At 36.5% G+C, this 17,402-nt stretch overlaps 1 protein-coding gene across 3 annotated transcripts in view; it reads right to left on the bottom strand.

Annotated features, from left to right (window-relative positions):
- The window catches only part of RAD54B (RAD54 homolog B), a 114,339-nt gene that overhangs the window by 70,592 nt on the left and 26,345 nt on the right, over positions 1 to 17,402 (bottom strand). Inside the window, exons 1-2 of one of the 3 annotated variants that reach the window (XM_089898904.1) lie at positions 4,224 to 5,271; positions 211 to 314 (exon numbers count right to left, since the gene is read on the bottom strand). The exons of the other annotated variants lie outside the window; for them this stretch is intronic. Of the exons in view, the coding sequence (XP_089755030.1) occupies positions 211 to 314; positions 4,224 to 4,597 (478 nt within the window). The 5' untranslated portion in view covers positions 4,598 to 5,271. Of the gene's footprint in view, positions 1 to 210; positions 315 to 4,223; positions 5,272 to 17,402 lie in introns of those variants that run through there. 3 annotated transcript variants of the gene reach the window in all.

Here is a 17,402-nt window from a genome sequence, read left to right as displayed (position 1 = left end):
CTAACTGTGACCTAAAATTTTCTCCACTTTCATGCCGAAAAAAATCATCTCTCCTTGGGATAGAAGATGGAGACGATGTCATTCTCATATCAACAGAGGAAAGTGACGGTGACAAAGATCTTTCCATAACATGTACTAATTCATGTTCTTCTCTTTGCTCTAAAGTATCACTCTGTTGAGAATTTAAAACCAGTGGAGGAGGGGGCTTAATGTCTTCTTCTTGCTTCACCTCCACTGTAATAGCAACTGGATGGTGGTCCAACATTACCTGTAGTGAACTTGTACCAGCCTGTGCTTCCTCATCCAAGTTTGCACTACAGCACACAAAAAAGCATTATAAAATGTAAATCAAATGAATATAAGAGCATTTTAAAGCATAATTTCATATTTAATATACATTAAATTATCAAGCTATAAAGAAAACTATGAAACAAAAAATATTTTTAACCCTTGCAATAATAAATTAAAGTGACTATGGTTGGGATTTTAATTATATATATATATATATATGTCTCTCTCCATCCTTAACTTTAAAATTGGCCTCTTAAAAGAACAGGAACTTACAAATACTACACAAGGCTATCGAGGTAAATACAAAAGAAAAGGCATTTTTGATACTCTCAAAGAGATACCAATTGTCCCTATAAGTCTGAGGTTCTTAAATGGTGTAAAGTGTCATTTAATTCATTCTGGGCCTTGCTATCCCGACACCTTAGTCCTAGGCCTCCTGCTTCTCCTCTCCTGTCCTGATCTAAAAATCACCAGGGTCTATGACTTCCAGCAGGACAGTGGAAGGCAATCTCTGAGACGTATTGATTTCTCAATAGTCACACACACACACACACACACACACACACACAGAGGAAAAACAAGATTGTGTATGATTTTGGGTATGCCCAACTATCAGGGGGTTCTCCTAACTATCCAATTTCAGATGCAATGGTGTTTCCCCTTTACCTATCCTAAACTACATGACTCAGGTGATCTTTAAGTCTTTTAACCAGTGGTCAGGTGAAGTGTACAAGGGCAAGGGTTTAGATCTACCACTGGATCATCAGTACCCAGTATAATACTCTACTTGGAACCTCACAGGTACTCATCATATGTTGAATGATTGAATAAATGAAATGGGTTTTTTCAATGCAATGTTTTTTTAATGGCCTATATATGATATATTGAAAATTTATTAAATTTACATGAAATTTCCATAAAATATGCATTCCTATAGAGGAAACTACAGTTTTAGCATAATTTAAACTTTGACATTACAATATTTGTTATGACATAAACACAATGTTCCTGAAAATTCTGTTGGTTTTTAAATAATTTCATGTATAACATGAAGTTATGAATTAAGAATACATAATGTTTCTTGAGGGTTTTTTTTAATTTATGTTTCTGCTTAACTTAAAAATAAAAGTTATCGAGGTGAAAGAGATTATTGGAACATTAATGGAAATGCTACACTTCACATTATTTAAATAACATTTTATAAATTATAAATAAGTAATATAGGTTAGAATACATTCTACATGGGTGATTAAAATGCTGGAACAAGTTTAAGTAGAACATAAGGAAAAGAATTTAAACTCCCCATATGTCACTTACTAATAACATTAAATTGTCAGAAATATCAGATATTTGTCTAAGAGGCACAAATGAAATAATAAGATATTTAGTATGTTATAAAAAACCTATTTGTAGATTATATAAATTCCTTCATTTTCATTCTTGTCTTTTTTTGTCATTTTATGATTTTCAAAAGCAAAACAATGGAATATAAATGTAATTCAAATTAGTAAGATTTGCTTTTATTAACGTCTCTAAATCCTAGATTGGGAAAAAGTTAAAACAACAGATATAAATTAAATTTTTTAAATCCACATAATTACTTTTCCAAATTAGTATGTATAATAGACTATAAAGACTCACAATTAAACATAGACAATATACTCCCATGTAAATTAAAAATACACCTTATATCTGGAATATTCCATTCCACTTTAGTTAAAACATTACAAATAAGGCATAACAAAGTCTAAAAATGACTTAGAGGTCACAAAAAAAATGATAAAACAGAAAAGAACTTCTAAAATGTATGAATATGAACTCTGAGGATCAAATTGATTATAAAAACACAAAATATAATCTGATGTTAAAGAGAGGTAAATATAAAGACATAAATCAATGTCAGTTGTAGAAATAAATAGCCTTACAAAATAGCTGTATATACTTAAATACGTTAAATTATATAAGCAGTAATATTTTCCTTATTAAGTATAGAGAGTTTGATGAGATTAACTGTCATATTTATATAGAAGTATAATTAAGATCGTGAATTATAAACTTCTGAGATAATTAAGATTCAAGATGATGTCAAACAAGTATATTAAGTACATAAATATATTATAAGTTAAAATGCTAGTATAGAGAAAGTGGCAGATCAGACATGCTAACAAAAATAAGCATTTAATTGGCGTATTTCTGATATTCTTACCTTTAAAATCTGAAAAACTGATTGTTTAAACAGTAGGTATAGAAATGTGTAAATCAACGCATTTAATCAGAGAAATGTTGATGTCCCAAAGATTGACTGTGTAGGTATATATATTCTATGTATGTACATGTATATATACCATACATACATACACACACACACAAGCGGTCAAAATGTAAATATATCTTTGTATCTTATATATTATTTTTCTTCTATATCAGTGTATTTTTTAAATACACAACTTGATAAAACTACAGTTTCTATGTGTAGTTTTCAAATTATAAAAACCTATACCCCAAAGGTAGTTTTATACCTATAATGCAAAGCCACTGTTCTTTATGATTCAAAGAGGGAAAAAATTTTAATGAGTATAAAACAGTCCTACTGTGGAGTATTTTTTTTTTGGACATTCAGCATACTAGGATTTAATCATCTGTCATCACAGTGAACAGTTTAAGCAGTGACCCCATGAATTAATATACTGTGTATCCACATCTTGGATTCCCACTGGTGCTATTTTTTTACTATGCTATCAACTAGAAATAAGAAGTATATGGTAAGAAGCTGGGCTCAAAAATATTATCCTAGTAAATTATCAAAATAACAAATATGTTTGGCTAAAAAGGTTTTTCCATTTCTTCCCTAACTTCAAAGGGATTCCATAGGTAATTAATAATTTTGCTTATATAATGACTCTTCCACCAATAGGAAAGTACCTTGTAAAGTTTTGTTTGAAGGTTCCTCAACTAACAAGGAGTTTACAGTTTGCTTAAATTACCCTAAATGATTCAGAAGAAGCCTGTAGCTGCCATTTTTATCTTTTGCCAGAGGTTAAAATCTGAATCAGCAGCAGGATAATAGTTTTTGAAGATTTCCAGGCAAGTACTTATGTAGAGCACAAATTCAACAAAAAAACTGTTTCTAATCCAGTTGCTCTTATTGATATATTAAAATTCATAATTTGATACCCTTGCAGAATAGTATGGGAGAGCTTACCCTTTCCTGTATGACCCCAAATCAAAGTGAAACTAGACCATTATTGTGTAAAAACAACAAAAGTTTTTAGTTTTATTAAGTAATCTGAATCCCTAATTAGGCATTAACTCCTTTTCTTGTGTTCTTGTCTTTTTTATTTTGAATGTTAAGTTAGAAAAATACTTTAAACTGTACATTTAAAAATACTTTAAACTTTAATATATACAATGATGCCATTAACAAGTTTACTTAATTGTTCATTTTAGGTTTTTAGCTCAATTAATATTCAGTAAGTGTAGACACTGATAATTCATTAAAAAAAGCAAGGGTTCCATTTTTCCTGAAACTGCTAACTTTATACAAAATTGAAAATTCTAATGAAATGTAATCTTAAATGAAATAAGAAAAAGGTATCTCTCAGAAGCTAATTAAACAATTTAATTTTAAAACTTTAAAAGTTTATGAGGTAATGTCACAAATTACATCCCATTTATTCTTCCCTAACCTTTACTTTTTAGAAACTACAGAAGGAGGGAAGGGGGAGGGGAAGACAATAAAAAGTGGCTTAAATCCAGTGCAGCAGAAAAATTCCTTATAGCCTCACTTTTCTTTTTTAAGAATACAAAACAAAGACACTATTCACTGCTCCCGTAGTGGGGATGCTTACTATGCATATCTTTATCACAACTAAGCCAGAGCCCAATAGATAGGAGGCGCCATAATTTTCACAACAAAATAAAATAAAGCTTACCTTTGTATGTGGTTCCTGTCTCTTATCAGGCAAAAACTGGAAATCTGGGGAATCATCTCCATAACTTTCTTGGTTGGCTCAGAAATATTGCTTTTAAAATCTGATTGGGTCTCTTTTTGCTGCAATAGCTCCTGTTTGGCATATTCTTTGAGCCTTTTGTAAAGAGTGCGTAGGCCCTGCGCTGTTCGAGGAGGGCGGTCTACTCCACTTGCATTATAGTTAACTGCTATGATATCCCAACATCTATTCTTTTCCACTATTACTGAATGTTTGTTAGTGTGTTCTTCCAGAATTTTAACATATGGCTTCACAAGCTTTAACAAATCAAGCTTTTCAGATAAGGTAAAATTGGAAGATCTAGCTTTTCCTACCATTGTTCTTTTCAAATTAAGTAGGCAGTTTCTGAAACCACCATGCAGCCTTCAGCTCTGCTCAGCTCTTTTCACAAACAGAAAAAGATCAGGCTTAACTAGGCTAGCCTCATTTAGGCCCACGCCTACAGGGGAGGGTTTATTAAAATTCCTCCAGCTTAAGCTGACGCAGGTTCAGGAAATCTGCTTAAGCCAAGCCTGACCTACATAAAGCTTCTCACTGAAGAAGACAGGAAGGCACAAGCAAAACACACTTGTGTATAAAGAGAACAGCTCGAGGTAGGATTTAATACACAAAGGTCTAGAGATAAGCATGGAACACAGCTAAAAATTAGCTAATTTAGGGAGAATATCGAATTCCGACACGTTTGCCTAGCTGATAGACTGAAAATGCACTGCAGTATCACTTTAATAAAAACAAAAGAGGAACTGTTTTGTACTATTTGTTTACAAATCCAGTAGACAGAAAAATGAAAAACTAAAGATATGAGTGGTGAATGTAGTGATTCCTAACAGAGCCCCTAATCACTGTTTCTGAGCTGCTGTTCTCTCTTACAAAATCTGCATAATGCTGGTCCTGCTGTCAATCAGGAATTGCATATCCTCTAGCTAGTTAGGTTACACCCAGCTCAGACTCCACGGTAAAGCTAAGCTTCTCCTTCATTTTACAGTCTACAGTAAACACCGTGGTTTTTTTTTTTTCAGTTACTTAAGAAGAAATGTTTGTTGAACACTAAATCTAAAAAGCAGATAAAAATTATGTTTTTAAAGCAATGCATTATTCCAGCTGTAACGTACATGAATATGCTAGCCTGCTTTAGCATGTGTAAAAAACACCATTCACAGTAAGAACAGCATAATAACACCTTAAGACTGCACACAACAAAATCGCATTTGCTATTATTATAGAGTACGATCTTTATTTAGCCATTTTCACACAATTTGGACTATGAAAGGAAACAGCTAGTCTAGTCATTTGCAAGGCCACCAATTTGTGTGTTTAGGATATATTTTCTAATCTCTGTCTGAAACATGATAAATAACAATGTAAACAAATAAGCCTATTTTCTCCTGATATACATGTTTCTCCAGATAGGAAAATGAATTAGAACATACTTGAACACAGTTCCATTCAATCAATTACTGAACACCTGAAAAATGTTCCCAAGCACTGAGAAAGGCCCAAAGAAAACAAAGGTAAATCTAGATACAGCCCCTATCCAGAGAACTATAGCTCTACAGAAATGCCATCAATTTTCAATTACTTTGTTTTTCATTCTTTCAATAGAAGAGAATTAAATTAAATTTGTTAAGTTCTCACTTTGAACCAGACAATGTGCTAGAATGTGTTATTTGTCAGGAAATGTGTTATTTGTCAGGAAAAAAGTGAAAGATTGCTGGGTACACTATAGGATGCTAGGTGTTTTCTGGCATACTCTACTGGGTAATCTGATTTTTAGTAGTCCTAGCCTTTCACCGTCTTTGAGCAGTTTTATTGCTGAGTAAAATTGTAGAAAATAGTAATGCAAATGATTCTTGCCCCTAGAGATGCAAACTGAAAATTGACCTGCTCCAACAACCTGACCACAGTTACTCAAAGGAAAGCAAGAACACAGGATATATACTGTCTTTAAACAATATTATTATTTTTGGAAGAAATACAGGCATTGTGTTAAGAAATGATGTGCTAATGGAAATGTGAAAAAACGTTCAATCTCACTATCAAGGAAATGTATACCAAAAATGATTTTCGTCCATAAGACATCCATAAGGATGTGAAAAGACGTTCAATCTCACCATAAAGGAAATGTATACCAAAAACGATTTTCATCCATAAGACATCCATGAGGAAATGTGAAAAAACGTTCAATCTCACTATCAAGGAAATGTATACGAAAAATTTTCATCCATAAGACTGGCAAAATTCTTAAAGACTGAAAATGTCAGGAGTGGATGAGGGTGCAGGGCAGAGTACTCTTCTGTACCGTTCATGAGAGTGTAAAATGGCATTTGTGATGGCAATCTCAGAGTACGTATTAATAGTTTACATGTGTAAAAACTTCTAAAATTGCAGTAATTTTACTTCTCAGAATCTACCTTGAAAAATTCTCAAACACACAAGGAGCAGCAGAGCCTTCTTAGTAGTGCATAGTATTGGAAGCAATCTAAGAGCACATCAGTTGGGGACAAGTTAAAGTCACTAAAGTATATCCATACTATGGTCTACTCTGGGCAGCACTAAAATGCAAAAGGTAGATTTCTGTGTATTGACATAGAACAAGCTCCAAAATATATGGTAAGTGAAAAAAGCAAGTAAAACAAAAATACATACAATATAATCCCATTATGCTTACCCCAAACACCCAAAGCTAAATATTTCTGTAGGTACAGAAAATATATGTGTAGGTATAGAATGCAGGTCCATACATAGGTATGAAAATGTACTCCAGGAAGGTCTGGAACTCTTCTGCCTAATTACAGGAGCCATGAGTTGCAGGTAGCTATGGAGCATTTTTTTTTTTTTTTCTTTTTTTGGCCCCACTGGACCACCAGGGAAGTCCAGCTATTGAGCATTTTAAATGTGGTTAATGGGACTGAACTTTTTACTTTATTGAATTTTAATTAAACAAAATTTTTTACCTGAGGCAGCATATTTTTCCATTAAACACAACTTTATTGTTTGGGTAGGATTACATTTTACTTAACCCTTTTGTCACAAATGATACTATTGTTTCTAGTATTACGGACAAGAACTCCCTCCTGGACCAAACGTTAGTCAGGCTCCTCTGAGCCCTCTTCTCAACTAGGACTTTAGCAAGGATCCTGCTAAACCAGTTTATAGAGAATCCCCCTACCCTTGATACCTAACCAAATTCTTCATACTCCCACCCTTAATACCTAACCAAGTTCCTCTCAGTAATTTTCCACCCACTGACCCCCTTACCCTGCCTATTGGCTGTAAATCCCTGTTGTAGTAGCAGTTGAGCTCAGTCTCTCTCCCCTGTTGCAACAGTCTTTTTTTAAAAAAAAAAAATAAATTATTTATTTTGGCTGCATTGGGTCTTTGTTGCTGCACATGGGCTTTTTTTAGTTGCAGTGAGCAGAGGCTACTCTTCGCTGTGGTGCGTGGGCTTCTCATCGCGGTGGCTTCTCTTGTTGCGGAGCACGGGCTCTAGGCACGCGGGCTTCAGTATTTGTGGCATGCAGGCTCAGTAGCTGTGGCTCGCAGGCTCTAGAGCACAGGCTCAGGAGTTGTGGGGCACAAGCTTAGTTGCTCCACAACATGTGGGATCTTCCTGGAGCAGCGATCGAACCCATGTACCCTGCACTGGCAGGCGGATTCTTTTAATTTATTTATTTAATTTATTTATTTTTGGCTGCATTGGGTCTTCGTTGCGGTGCATGGGCATCTCATTGCAGTGGTTTCTCTTGTTGCAGAGCACAGGCTCTAGGCGCATGGGCTTCAGTAGTAGTTGCAGCACATGGGCTCAGTAGTTGCAGCACACGGGCCCTAGAGCACACACGCTTCAGTAGTTGTGGCTCACGGGCTCTAGAGTGTAGGCTCAGTAGTTGTGGCGCATGGGCTTAGTTGCTCCACGGCATGTGGGATCTTCCCAGACCAGGGCTCAAACCCATGTCCCCTGCATTGGCAGGCGGATTCTCAACCACTGTGCCACCAGGGAAGTCCACAGTAGTCTTGAGTAAAGTCTTCTTGCCTATTTAACTTGTCCAGTAGAATTTTTCTTGACATTACACATAATCACATCAGCAGTATAGTCAATCGTAAATTGATTCTGGTTTTTTTTTTTTAAGAATTAATTAATTAATTATTTAATTCATTATTCAAATATTCTGTCTAATAAGTACATAATACATACAAGAAGAATGTTTATTGTTAACTTCTGAAATCTATTTTACAAAGCACTTGAATAAGCTTTAGTTATCTGGAAAATTTACTTTTGTGGAAACCTCATTTCATGAAAATGCTAGGTACATTGTGTTAGTGTATATAAATTCTGCTTGAATGAATTTTTTCTATGCACTGATATAACATTTAATGGATTTGTTTGAATATTTTATGCAGACAGCATAAATTATAGTGATACCCTGTATAAACTGTAATTGATTATTAATCTGAATTACTTATTGTCTTAATTATAATTAAATTATTTTTCTAGCTAAAAAAATAATGGGCAAACTTTTTAATATAAAAAAGTATACTACTGATGCAGAATCAATGCAGATGCAGAAGCTAGTACTCTTACTGGAATAATAAAGAAAAAAATGAGAGACCGAACTAAAGCATATTACATATTTCATACTGAATACCAAATGCAATTTGCTAAAGCAGAACAACAGGAATAAGCTGTTTAATGCATTTTAAAAGGTTAAAGAAAATAAACTAGACAACGTTAAGAGACACTGTCAACAGACACATAGTAAATCTGACAAGCAGTTTCCTCTCAACAAACAAGAACTGATGAAGTTTAGGCACCTCAAATCAGAATTAAATATCCAGAAATATTTTTAAATAATATGTAACAACGTCTGACCTTGTAACTTTGGCCAGCTATAAAATGGTTTGGTTTCTTGCACACACAAAAAAAGAAAACCATTTTTTTTTTTTTTTGCGGCACGCGGGCCTCTCACCGCTGCGGCCTCCCCCGCTGCGGAGCACAGGCTCCCGACGCGCAGGCTCAGCGGCCATGGCTCACGGGCCCAGCCGCTCGGCGGCACGTGGGATCCTCCCAGACCGAGGCACGAACCCGCGTCCCCTGCACCGGCAGGCGGACTCCCAACCACTGCGCCACCGGGGAAGCCCAAGAAAACCATTTTTAGTAAAGAGATGGTAAAAAAACATATATATGATTTCAGTTATGGAAATTTTGTCAGAAAATTATGGGGAAAAGATTTTAAACAATATTTTAAAAACGAAAGATCTTCAATTAAGCAGCCAATAACTGCCTGTAGAATACGAGACCTAACATATCAAACATCAATTGATTCAACATTTTTTAAATTGCAAGTACTTCTCTTTAGATTTAAATGAGTTATACAATAAAAGTTATACAATAAAAGAGATATTGCCCTATTAACACATGGGTCACATTTTATCTCAAAGGACTTCAAAATTTACAAAGAAATGTTATCAATTCATGACCAAATAGATATATGAACTCATAACACAGATATTTTTTAATCTATATCTGTCAAAGAATTTTAGCTAGGCATGGAAAAATAATACTTCTACTGCAATAGATGATGCTCTGTTAAGTTTAAAAATCTGGATTTATTGAAATTTTAAAACAAGAAATTAATATTTCATTTATTACTCTGTTCCACACACATTATGAAAATATTGTGCTCAACTTTCTAGAGCAGACTCTATGAAAAGTGTCAAGAATAGGGGCTTCCCTGGTGGCGCAGTGGCTGAGAATCTGCCTGCCGATGCAAGGGACACGGGTTCGAGCCCTGGTCTGGGAAGATCCCGCGTGCCACGGAGCAACTAGGCCCGTGAGTCACAACTACTGAGCCTGCGCATGCTCCGCAACAAGAGAGGCCGCAACAGGCCCGCACACGGCAATGAAGAGTGGCCCCCGCTTGCTGCAACTAGAGAAAGCCCTCGCACAGAAACGAAGACCCAACAGACAAAAAAATAAATTAATTTAAAAAAAAATGTCAAGAATATAGTTGTTAAAACCATTTGGAATACATATGCAAATACCAGTTTATGGAACTGGTTAAAAAAGAAAAAAATAGGGCTTCCCTGGTGGCACAGTGGTTGGGAGTCCGCCTGCCGGTGCAGGGGACGCGGGTTCGTGCCCCGGTCCAGGAGGATCCCGCATGCCATGGAGCGGCTGGGCCCGTGAGCCGTGGCCGCTGGGCCTGCGCTCCGCAACGGGAGAGGCCGCGGCGGTGAGGGGCCCGCGTACCGCAAAAAAAAAAAAAAAGGACACTAATGATTTTTTTGTTCTTTGCCAGTGCTCATTGGTTGAGTCACGGAGAGTTTTATAAATTATTGTACTGTCTATAAAATTTATAATTATTATTGTTTATAATTATTGTACTGTTAACTCCAACTCAAGATTTTGTTTAAAACAAAAAGAATACTTGCTAAACATTCAATAATCAAAGACAAAAAAATAGCAATGTGATTTACGTTTTCTCATCAATATCACACTGTATATGAGTGAGCTAAATTTGAAAATCCAAGGAAAAGAAAGGCATATTTGTGACCTGGTTAGATAGGTAGAAGAATATATGTTTAATGTAAAAATTTCCATAAACATACAACTCAGTAACTAACCATATATATCCCTCTAACATGAATCGACAGAAAATTTTAATTATAATTAAGTTTTATGTAAATTGCATGAAAAAACTACAAGAAGAATTTGAAAAACACTTTGTTGATACTGACAAATTTAGAACTGCTTTTAAATTTATACATTGCTCTTTTGAATTCAATGTTAATAATACTGAGTTGACACAAGAATTAGTAAATTTGCTTAACTTGGACTTTTTTTTTTGAAACTGACATGCTTTTGTTTCCAAGTCATATCAATTCTTCTAAAAAAGATGAACTAGTTTTGTTGATGTAGATACAAATATAAACAGAAATTTTTTTAAAACTCAATTCAGCTAATGGACAACTTTTATGTATGTTTAGAACTTATTTATTTCATAAATATTATGAAATCTAAATACTAATCAAGAATTCAAAATAAAAATACAGCATCCAAATTGAGATATGCCGTAAATGTATAATATACATCAGCTTTCAAAGACTTAATATGAATAATAATAATTAATAACTTTTAATCACATGTTGAGATGATATACATATTGAGTTAATTAAAATGTATAATTAAAATTAATTTCACCTGTTTCTTTTTACTTTTGTAACATGGTTGCTAGAAAATTTTTTAATATTTATATATGATTTATATTATATTTCTATTGGACAGCTTTGGTATAGAAGGATAGGCACCAAACTAATGACAGCAGCTATTACTGGAAGGAGACTAAGATTGACAGGCACAGCTAAGAACCTTTAACTTAACTGTATTATTATGAAATTTATAAAAATACATTCATATTACTTAGATAATCAAAATTAAATTATAAATAATTCTTACAAACTAAGAAAATGCAACAGAAAAACAAATATAGAATACAAACAGAATTTAAAGAATAAAATATAAACATCCAATATATAAAGAGCTCAACAAGTAACCAGGGAGATGAAAAGTAAAAGACCATATTTGTTTTTACCCATTCAACTGGCAAAAGTTAAAAAGTTTAATAGCATGTGTTAAGGAATTTGGGGAAATAAATTCTCTCATACAGTAATGATGGCAGAGCCATTTCAGAAGGCAATTAGCAAACCATATTAAAATATAATGTAAACACATTATGATCTGACAAGTGAGAAATATTTGCATAAGTTCATAAGACCACATGTACAAGGATGTTCACCGCAGGACTGTTTTTAATAAAAATCCTAAATAAATCATGTTATATTCATACCATGGATACCCTGCGGCAATTAAAAGAATAGGTACATCTATATGTTCTAAAATGAAAACAAGTCTCCAAAGCATACTAGTGAGAACTGCAAAGTACTCTCAGCACGGAACAACTCCATCCAAACCCCTGCACTGAGAGACTTGACCAACCCTAGGATGGCCTCTAGCAGCCTAAGGGCCCCAACCTAGCCTCCTCGTGAGCTCCATTCTGGAAAAGCTCAGAGCTATCAAAAGAATTTACTGTTTGTTCTAGCTAACACCTGACCCTAGGCCCCTGATCTCCCTTTGGTAGGGCATTTACTAAATCTCCCACAACTCAGGAGTGTCTTTCTCAAGGACCTGAAAGTCATTCCTTTGAAATGTAATTATCAGGAAGAACAGAGCCAAGGCCTCCCAGTCTTAGCGAGAAGGTAGAATCCTAACTTTGATAACTGCTAGCTAGCAGACAGAGCTGCCCTAATCTCATTTACACAGACCTACCTTTTGTAATTTTTCACTTCCCTGACTCTACTTGAGCTCCCTCTTTGACTCCCTCATCCTCCCTTCAAAAGCTGCACAAATCAGAATGGAGCTCAGGTCTTTACCCCACTGTCAGGAGTTACTGAATAAAATCTGCTTCCACTGCTTTAACTAATGTCTGGCTTTGTTTACCTTTGACATTAGTGAATGAAAAAATCAAGTTGTAGGTAGAGTATCATTTATTTGAAACACACCACCCACATCAATAATACCAATTTCTAGGGGCTTTCCCTGGTGGCACAGTGGTTGAGAGTCCGCCTGCCGATGCAGGGGACACGGGTTCGTGCCCCGGTCCGGGAGGATCCCACATGCCACGGAGCGGTTGGGCCCGTGAGCCATGGCCGCTGAGACTGCGCGTCCAGAGCCTGTGCTCCGCAACGGGAGAGGCCACAACAGCGAGAGCTCCGCGTATCACAAAAAAAAATAATAATAATAATAATACCAATTTCTACAGGTAAAATATATAAGAGCCTAGCTTTACCTGTAGTATTTTAGATAATTTTATGGGGAAAAACGTATTTAGGTACATTAATCTTTTTTTTTTTTTCTTTTTTTTTTTGCGGTACGCGGGCCTCTCGCTGCTGTGGCCTCTCCCGTTGCGGAGTACAGGCTCCGGACGCGCAGTCTCAGCGGCCATGGCTCACGGGCCCAGCCGCTCCGCAGCATGTGGGATTTTCCCGGACCGGGGCACGAACCCATGTCCCCTGCATCGGCAGGCGGACTCTTAACCACTGTGCCACCAGGGAAGCCCCTAGGTACATTAATCTTAATGAATGCATTAAGTATTCTGAGGAAAATGTACTGATGTCTGCAACTTTAAAATTCATTTTTTAAAAGTAAGATAGAGACTTCCCTGGTGGTCCAGTGGGTAACACTCCGTGCTCCTAATCCAAGGGGCCCGGGGTTCGATCCCTGGTCGGGGAACTGGATCCCACATGCATGCTGCAACTAAGAAGCCCGCATGCCACAACTAAAGATCCCGCATGCCACAACTAAGACCTGGTGCAGCCAAGGTAAATAATAAGTAAATATTTTAAAATAAATAAATAAATAATAAAAGTAAGATAGGCTGATGGATGAATAGATATGCAATAAAGCAAATACAGTAAAATTTTAATTCTGGAATCTAGGTGGTTGGTATATGGGTAGTCAATGTAAAATGATCTTTTCTTAATGTTTGAAAATTCTAATATGTTCAAAAAAGTATCCTTAAAAATAAAATAATAGCAGCTAATATATTTTAACTCTTTAGCTATTAAAAATGTGAGAAGTTTGAACAAAGCTAAATTTCTAAAATAGAATTTAGATAATTAGATCTATTAAATTTAATAAATAAGGAATAACTGTGGGTAGGAGTGATTTTTTTTTCTATGAACTACTTGTTAGGCAAAAAGCTCACCATGACTACTGAGATTATTTCTATATTTTAGGAGATAAAAAAAAACAACACCAAGGTAAGGATATTATGCCTTATTAATCTTTGTCTTAGCCCAGGTTCTCTGGCAAATAGGGCCTGAAGCAATGACTAGAATGCTGAGGCTTTACTTGGGCGTTGTATATACAGGGCATCAAGAGTGAAAAAAAAATAAACTGAAGCAAGGAACTGTGTAAAATGGTGGCTGGGGGACTTCTCTGGCAGTCCAGTGGTTAAGACTCCATGCTTCCACTGCAGGGGGCACAGGTTCGATCTCTGGTCGGGAAGGCCACGAGGTCAAAATATAAGTAAATAAATAAATACTATTTTTAAAAGTGCTGGCTACGTCTTTACAACAAGTTATGAAAACACAGAGTAGGTCACTTGGCAAATGCATCCACTTGGTACTCTCTTTGGAACATCTCCTGATAGACTACAAAAAGAAACCATTCCTCAGAGTAGTTCATGGACGAAAATGTGGAATTTATCAGGCAGGTTCCCTCCTGTCTCCCATTTCCCAGTGGCCAAGCTCACCCCACTAGGAATAAACTCTACCGCACTTTCAGCCTGTGTCATCCAGCCTCCACAGGGGCACAGGGTGCTACCCCTAAGCCCTGGTGTGGCGTGTCATCCACCAGACCCTCTCAGAGTGTGGTTCATCGGCCCAGTGGGGTGGCGGGCACCGTGAGGTGGTGGCTCAAGTGAGGCAGCACAGTGCGGTACAGTGAAGCAGTCAGTCTAGGAAGCACACAGTGGCAAGAGAATCTGAGAAGGCATATATCACACTGCAATATGTGAGGAAGATGACACTTTAAAAATCTGCCACATAAAAACAGGGTTAAAACCAGGGTGAATCCAAACCCTAAGAATCATTCTGAGTTATAGCATTTATATCTCATACTTCAGCACTGTGCTTTGGTGATGATACCCTGTAATGTTAAGCACTCAAGACAATCAAAACCGTGAATTCCCTGGCGGTCCAGTGGTTAGAACTCAGCACTTTCACTGCCACGGGACTGGGTTCAATCCCTGGTCAGGGAACTAAGATCCTGCAAGCCACGCGGTGCAGCCAAAAAAAGACAATCAAAACCTAGGTTAACAGGGATCTTGAAAACCCTTACAGAACTGAAAGAAGTCTAAGAAGGAAAAACTCAGTGCTTCTGCTGTTTCTCCTTTACTTTCATACCACTCCGACACCAGCTGGGTGTTCTACAATTCAACTCAATTCTGACACCATCTATCTGGAGATAGCATCACATCCCACAGGTTAAGGGCTCAGTCCCACAAGACTGCTCCCACACCACTTCAGATGCCAATCACAAGTCCGTCCAGGTTGTCAGCTGTGCTTCTGACCAATCGGCTATAAATCAGAGGTTCCTAGGACCCCCTCCTCAGGTTCAATTAATTTGCTAGAGCAGCTCACAAAACTCAGGAAAACAGTTTACTTACTTTTACAAGTTAATTATAAAAGTATATGATAAAACTGGGAGATTGGGATTGACATATATATACTAATATGTATAAAATAGATAACTAATAAGAACCTGCTGTATAAAAAAAATAAATAAAATTAAACTAAAAAAACAAAAAGTACATGATAAAAGATGGACATTCAGACAGAAGAGATGCATAGGCAAGGCACAGGTAAAAGGCTCGGAGTGTCTATGCCCTCTCTGGGCACCACCACTCTCTCAGCACCTCCATATGTTCACCAACGCAGAAGGTCTCCAAACCCCGTACTTTGGGGATTTTTACAGAGGTTTCATCACATTGGCATGATCAACCATCAACTCCATTTCCAACTCATCTCCCCTCTCTGGAGAATGGGAATGGGGCTGAAAATTCCAAGCTTCTAATCATGGCTTAGTCTTTCTGGTGACCAGCCCTCAACCAGGAGCCCACCCAGAGTCACCTCACTAGAACAAAAGACATTTCTATCACCCAGGAAATTCCAAGGGATTTAGGAACTCTGTGTCAGGAACTAAGGTCAAAGACCAAGTATTAGAAGAAAAAAAGATGCTCCTAAAGCTCTTATCACTGAGGAAATTACAAGGGTTTTAGGACCTCTGTGCCAGGAACTGGGGGTAGAGACCAATACAGACATTTTCTATTATCTCACAGAGTCAAATTATGAAAACTTAATCCAGCCATGCTATGTGAATCACAGACCTACTCTATACAATCTAAATTTACATACATTTTCTTTAAATAGCTCCCAGCCACCTATTAAGGAACTCAGTTTGACCAAGTCTTATCTTTGGGGTAAAAACATTGTAAGCTAAAGGGAACTAGCCTTTTGTTAAATTTTGTATACTAAAAATGTTGCTAAAGCTATTCATTTTTATTTTAACTTAACATTTTTCACTTAATCATTTTTCAGTATAGTTAACATGGGTGTTCCCCCAGCATGTAGCAGCAAGGAAATTTTGGTGAGATAGCTCCCACGTCCAAGGAAGGGATGGAGAGTGTGTATCTGATGATTCTCAGAAGCCACTCAGGCTTCTTCTTCACTGAGGTACAATAGGTCTAAAGTTAGGAATCCCTCTGGACACAGGAAAGTAACTCTATATCAGCACAAAGTTAAGAAACCTTATTTAACGATTATGAGTAGGGACCATCAACATATCATCAGATTGACAAGAAAAAGGAAGTATGTGGTCCCAGTGGTTACTGGTATCTATCATTTAACATGAGGAGAACCAGTCTAAGAATGAAGCCAATCTTGTGGATGACAGAAGTAGACAGAAATTGGGATCATAATGACATCCTTTAAACTGCTACATCAGTCAGTCCTAAAGCCTGCAATTTCCAAATATACATGCTAATAAAATTCAATTTTATAATCCAGTATTTTTAACAATACTTGAACCAAAAGCATATTAACTGATATTTTAAAAATTGTTTTCTTTCTTTCCATTGTGCTTATCCTGTTGGCCTATTTTATCTTGCTTAAATCACAACTTCACACTTTGTTTTTATTTTATTTTTTTTAACATCTTTATTGAAGCATAATTGGTTTACAATATTGTGTTAGTTTCTGCTGTATAACAAAGTGAATCAGCTATATGTATACATATATGCCCATATCCCCTCCCTCTTGCGTCTCCCTCCCACCCTCCCTATCCCACCCCTCTAGGTGGTCACAAAGCACCGAGCTGATCTTCCTGTGCTATGCAGTTGCTTCCCACTAGCCATCTATTTTACATTTGGTAGTGTATATATGTCAAGGCTACTCTTTCACTTCATCCCAGCTTACACCTTCCTCTCCCCGTGTCCTCAAGTCCATTCTCTACGTCTGCGTCTTTATTCCTGTCCTACCCCTAGGTTCATCAGAACCATTTTTTTT

This window comes from Delphinapterus leucas, chromosome 17, assembly GCF_059928025.1.
Source record: "Delphinapterus leucas isolate spDelLeu-1000000601 "Yukka" chromosome 17, BTC_Dleu_Yukka2, whole genome shotgun sequence".
Taxonomy (NCBI): domain Eukaryota; kingdom Metazoa; phylum Chordata; class Mammalia; order Artiodactyla; family Monodontidae; genus Delphinapterus; species Delphinapterus leucas.
Note: the sequence above shows the minus strand (reverse complement) of the source record. Positions and strands in the feature narration are given on the sequence as shown.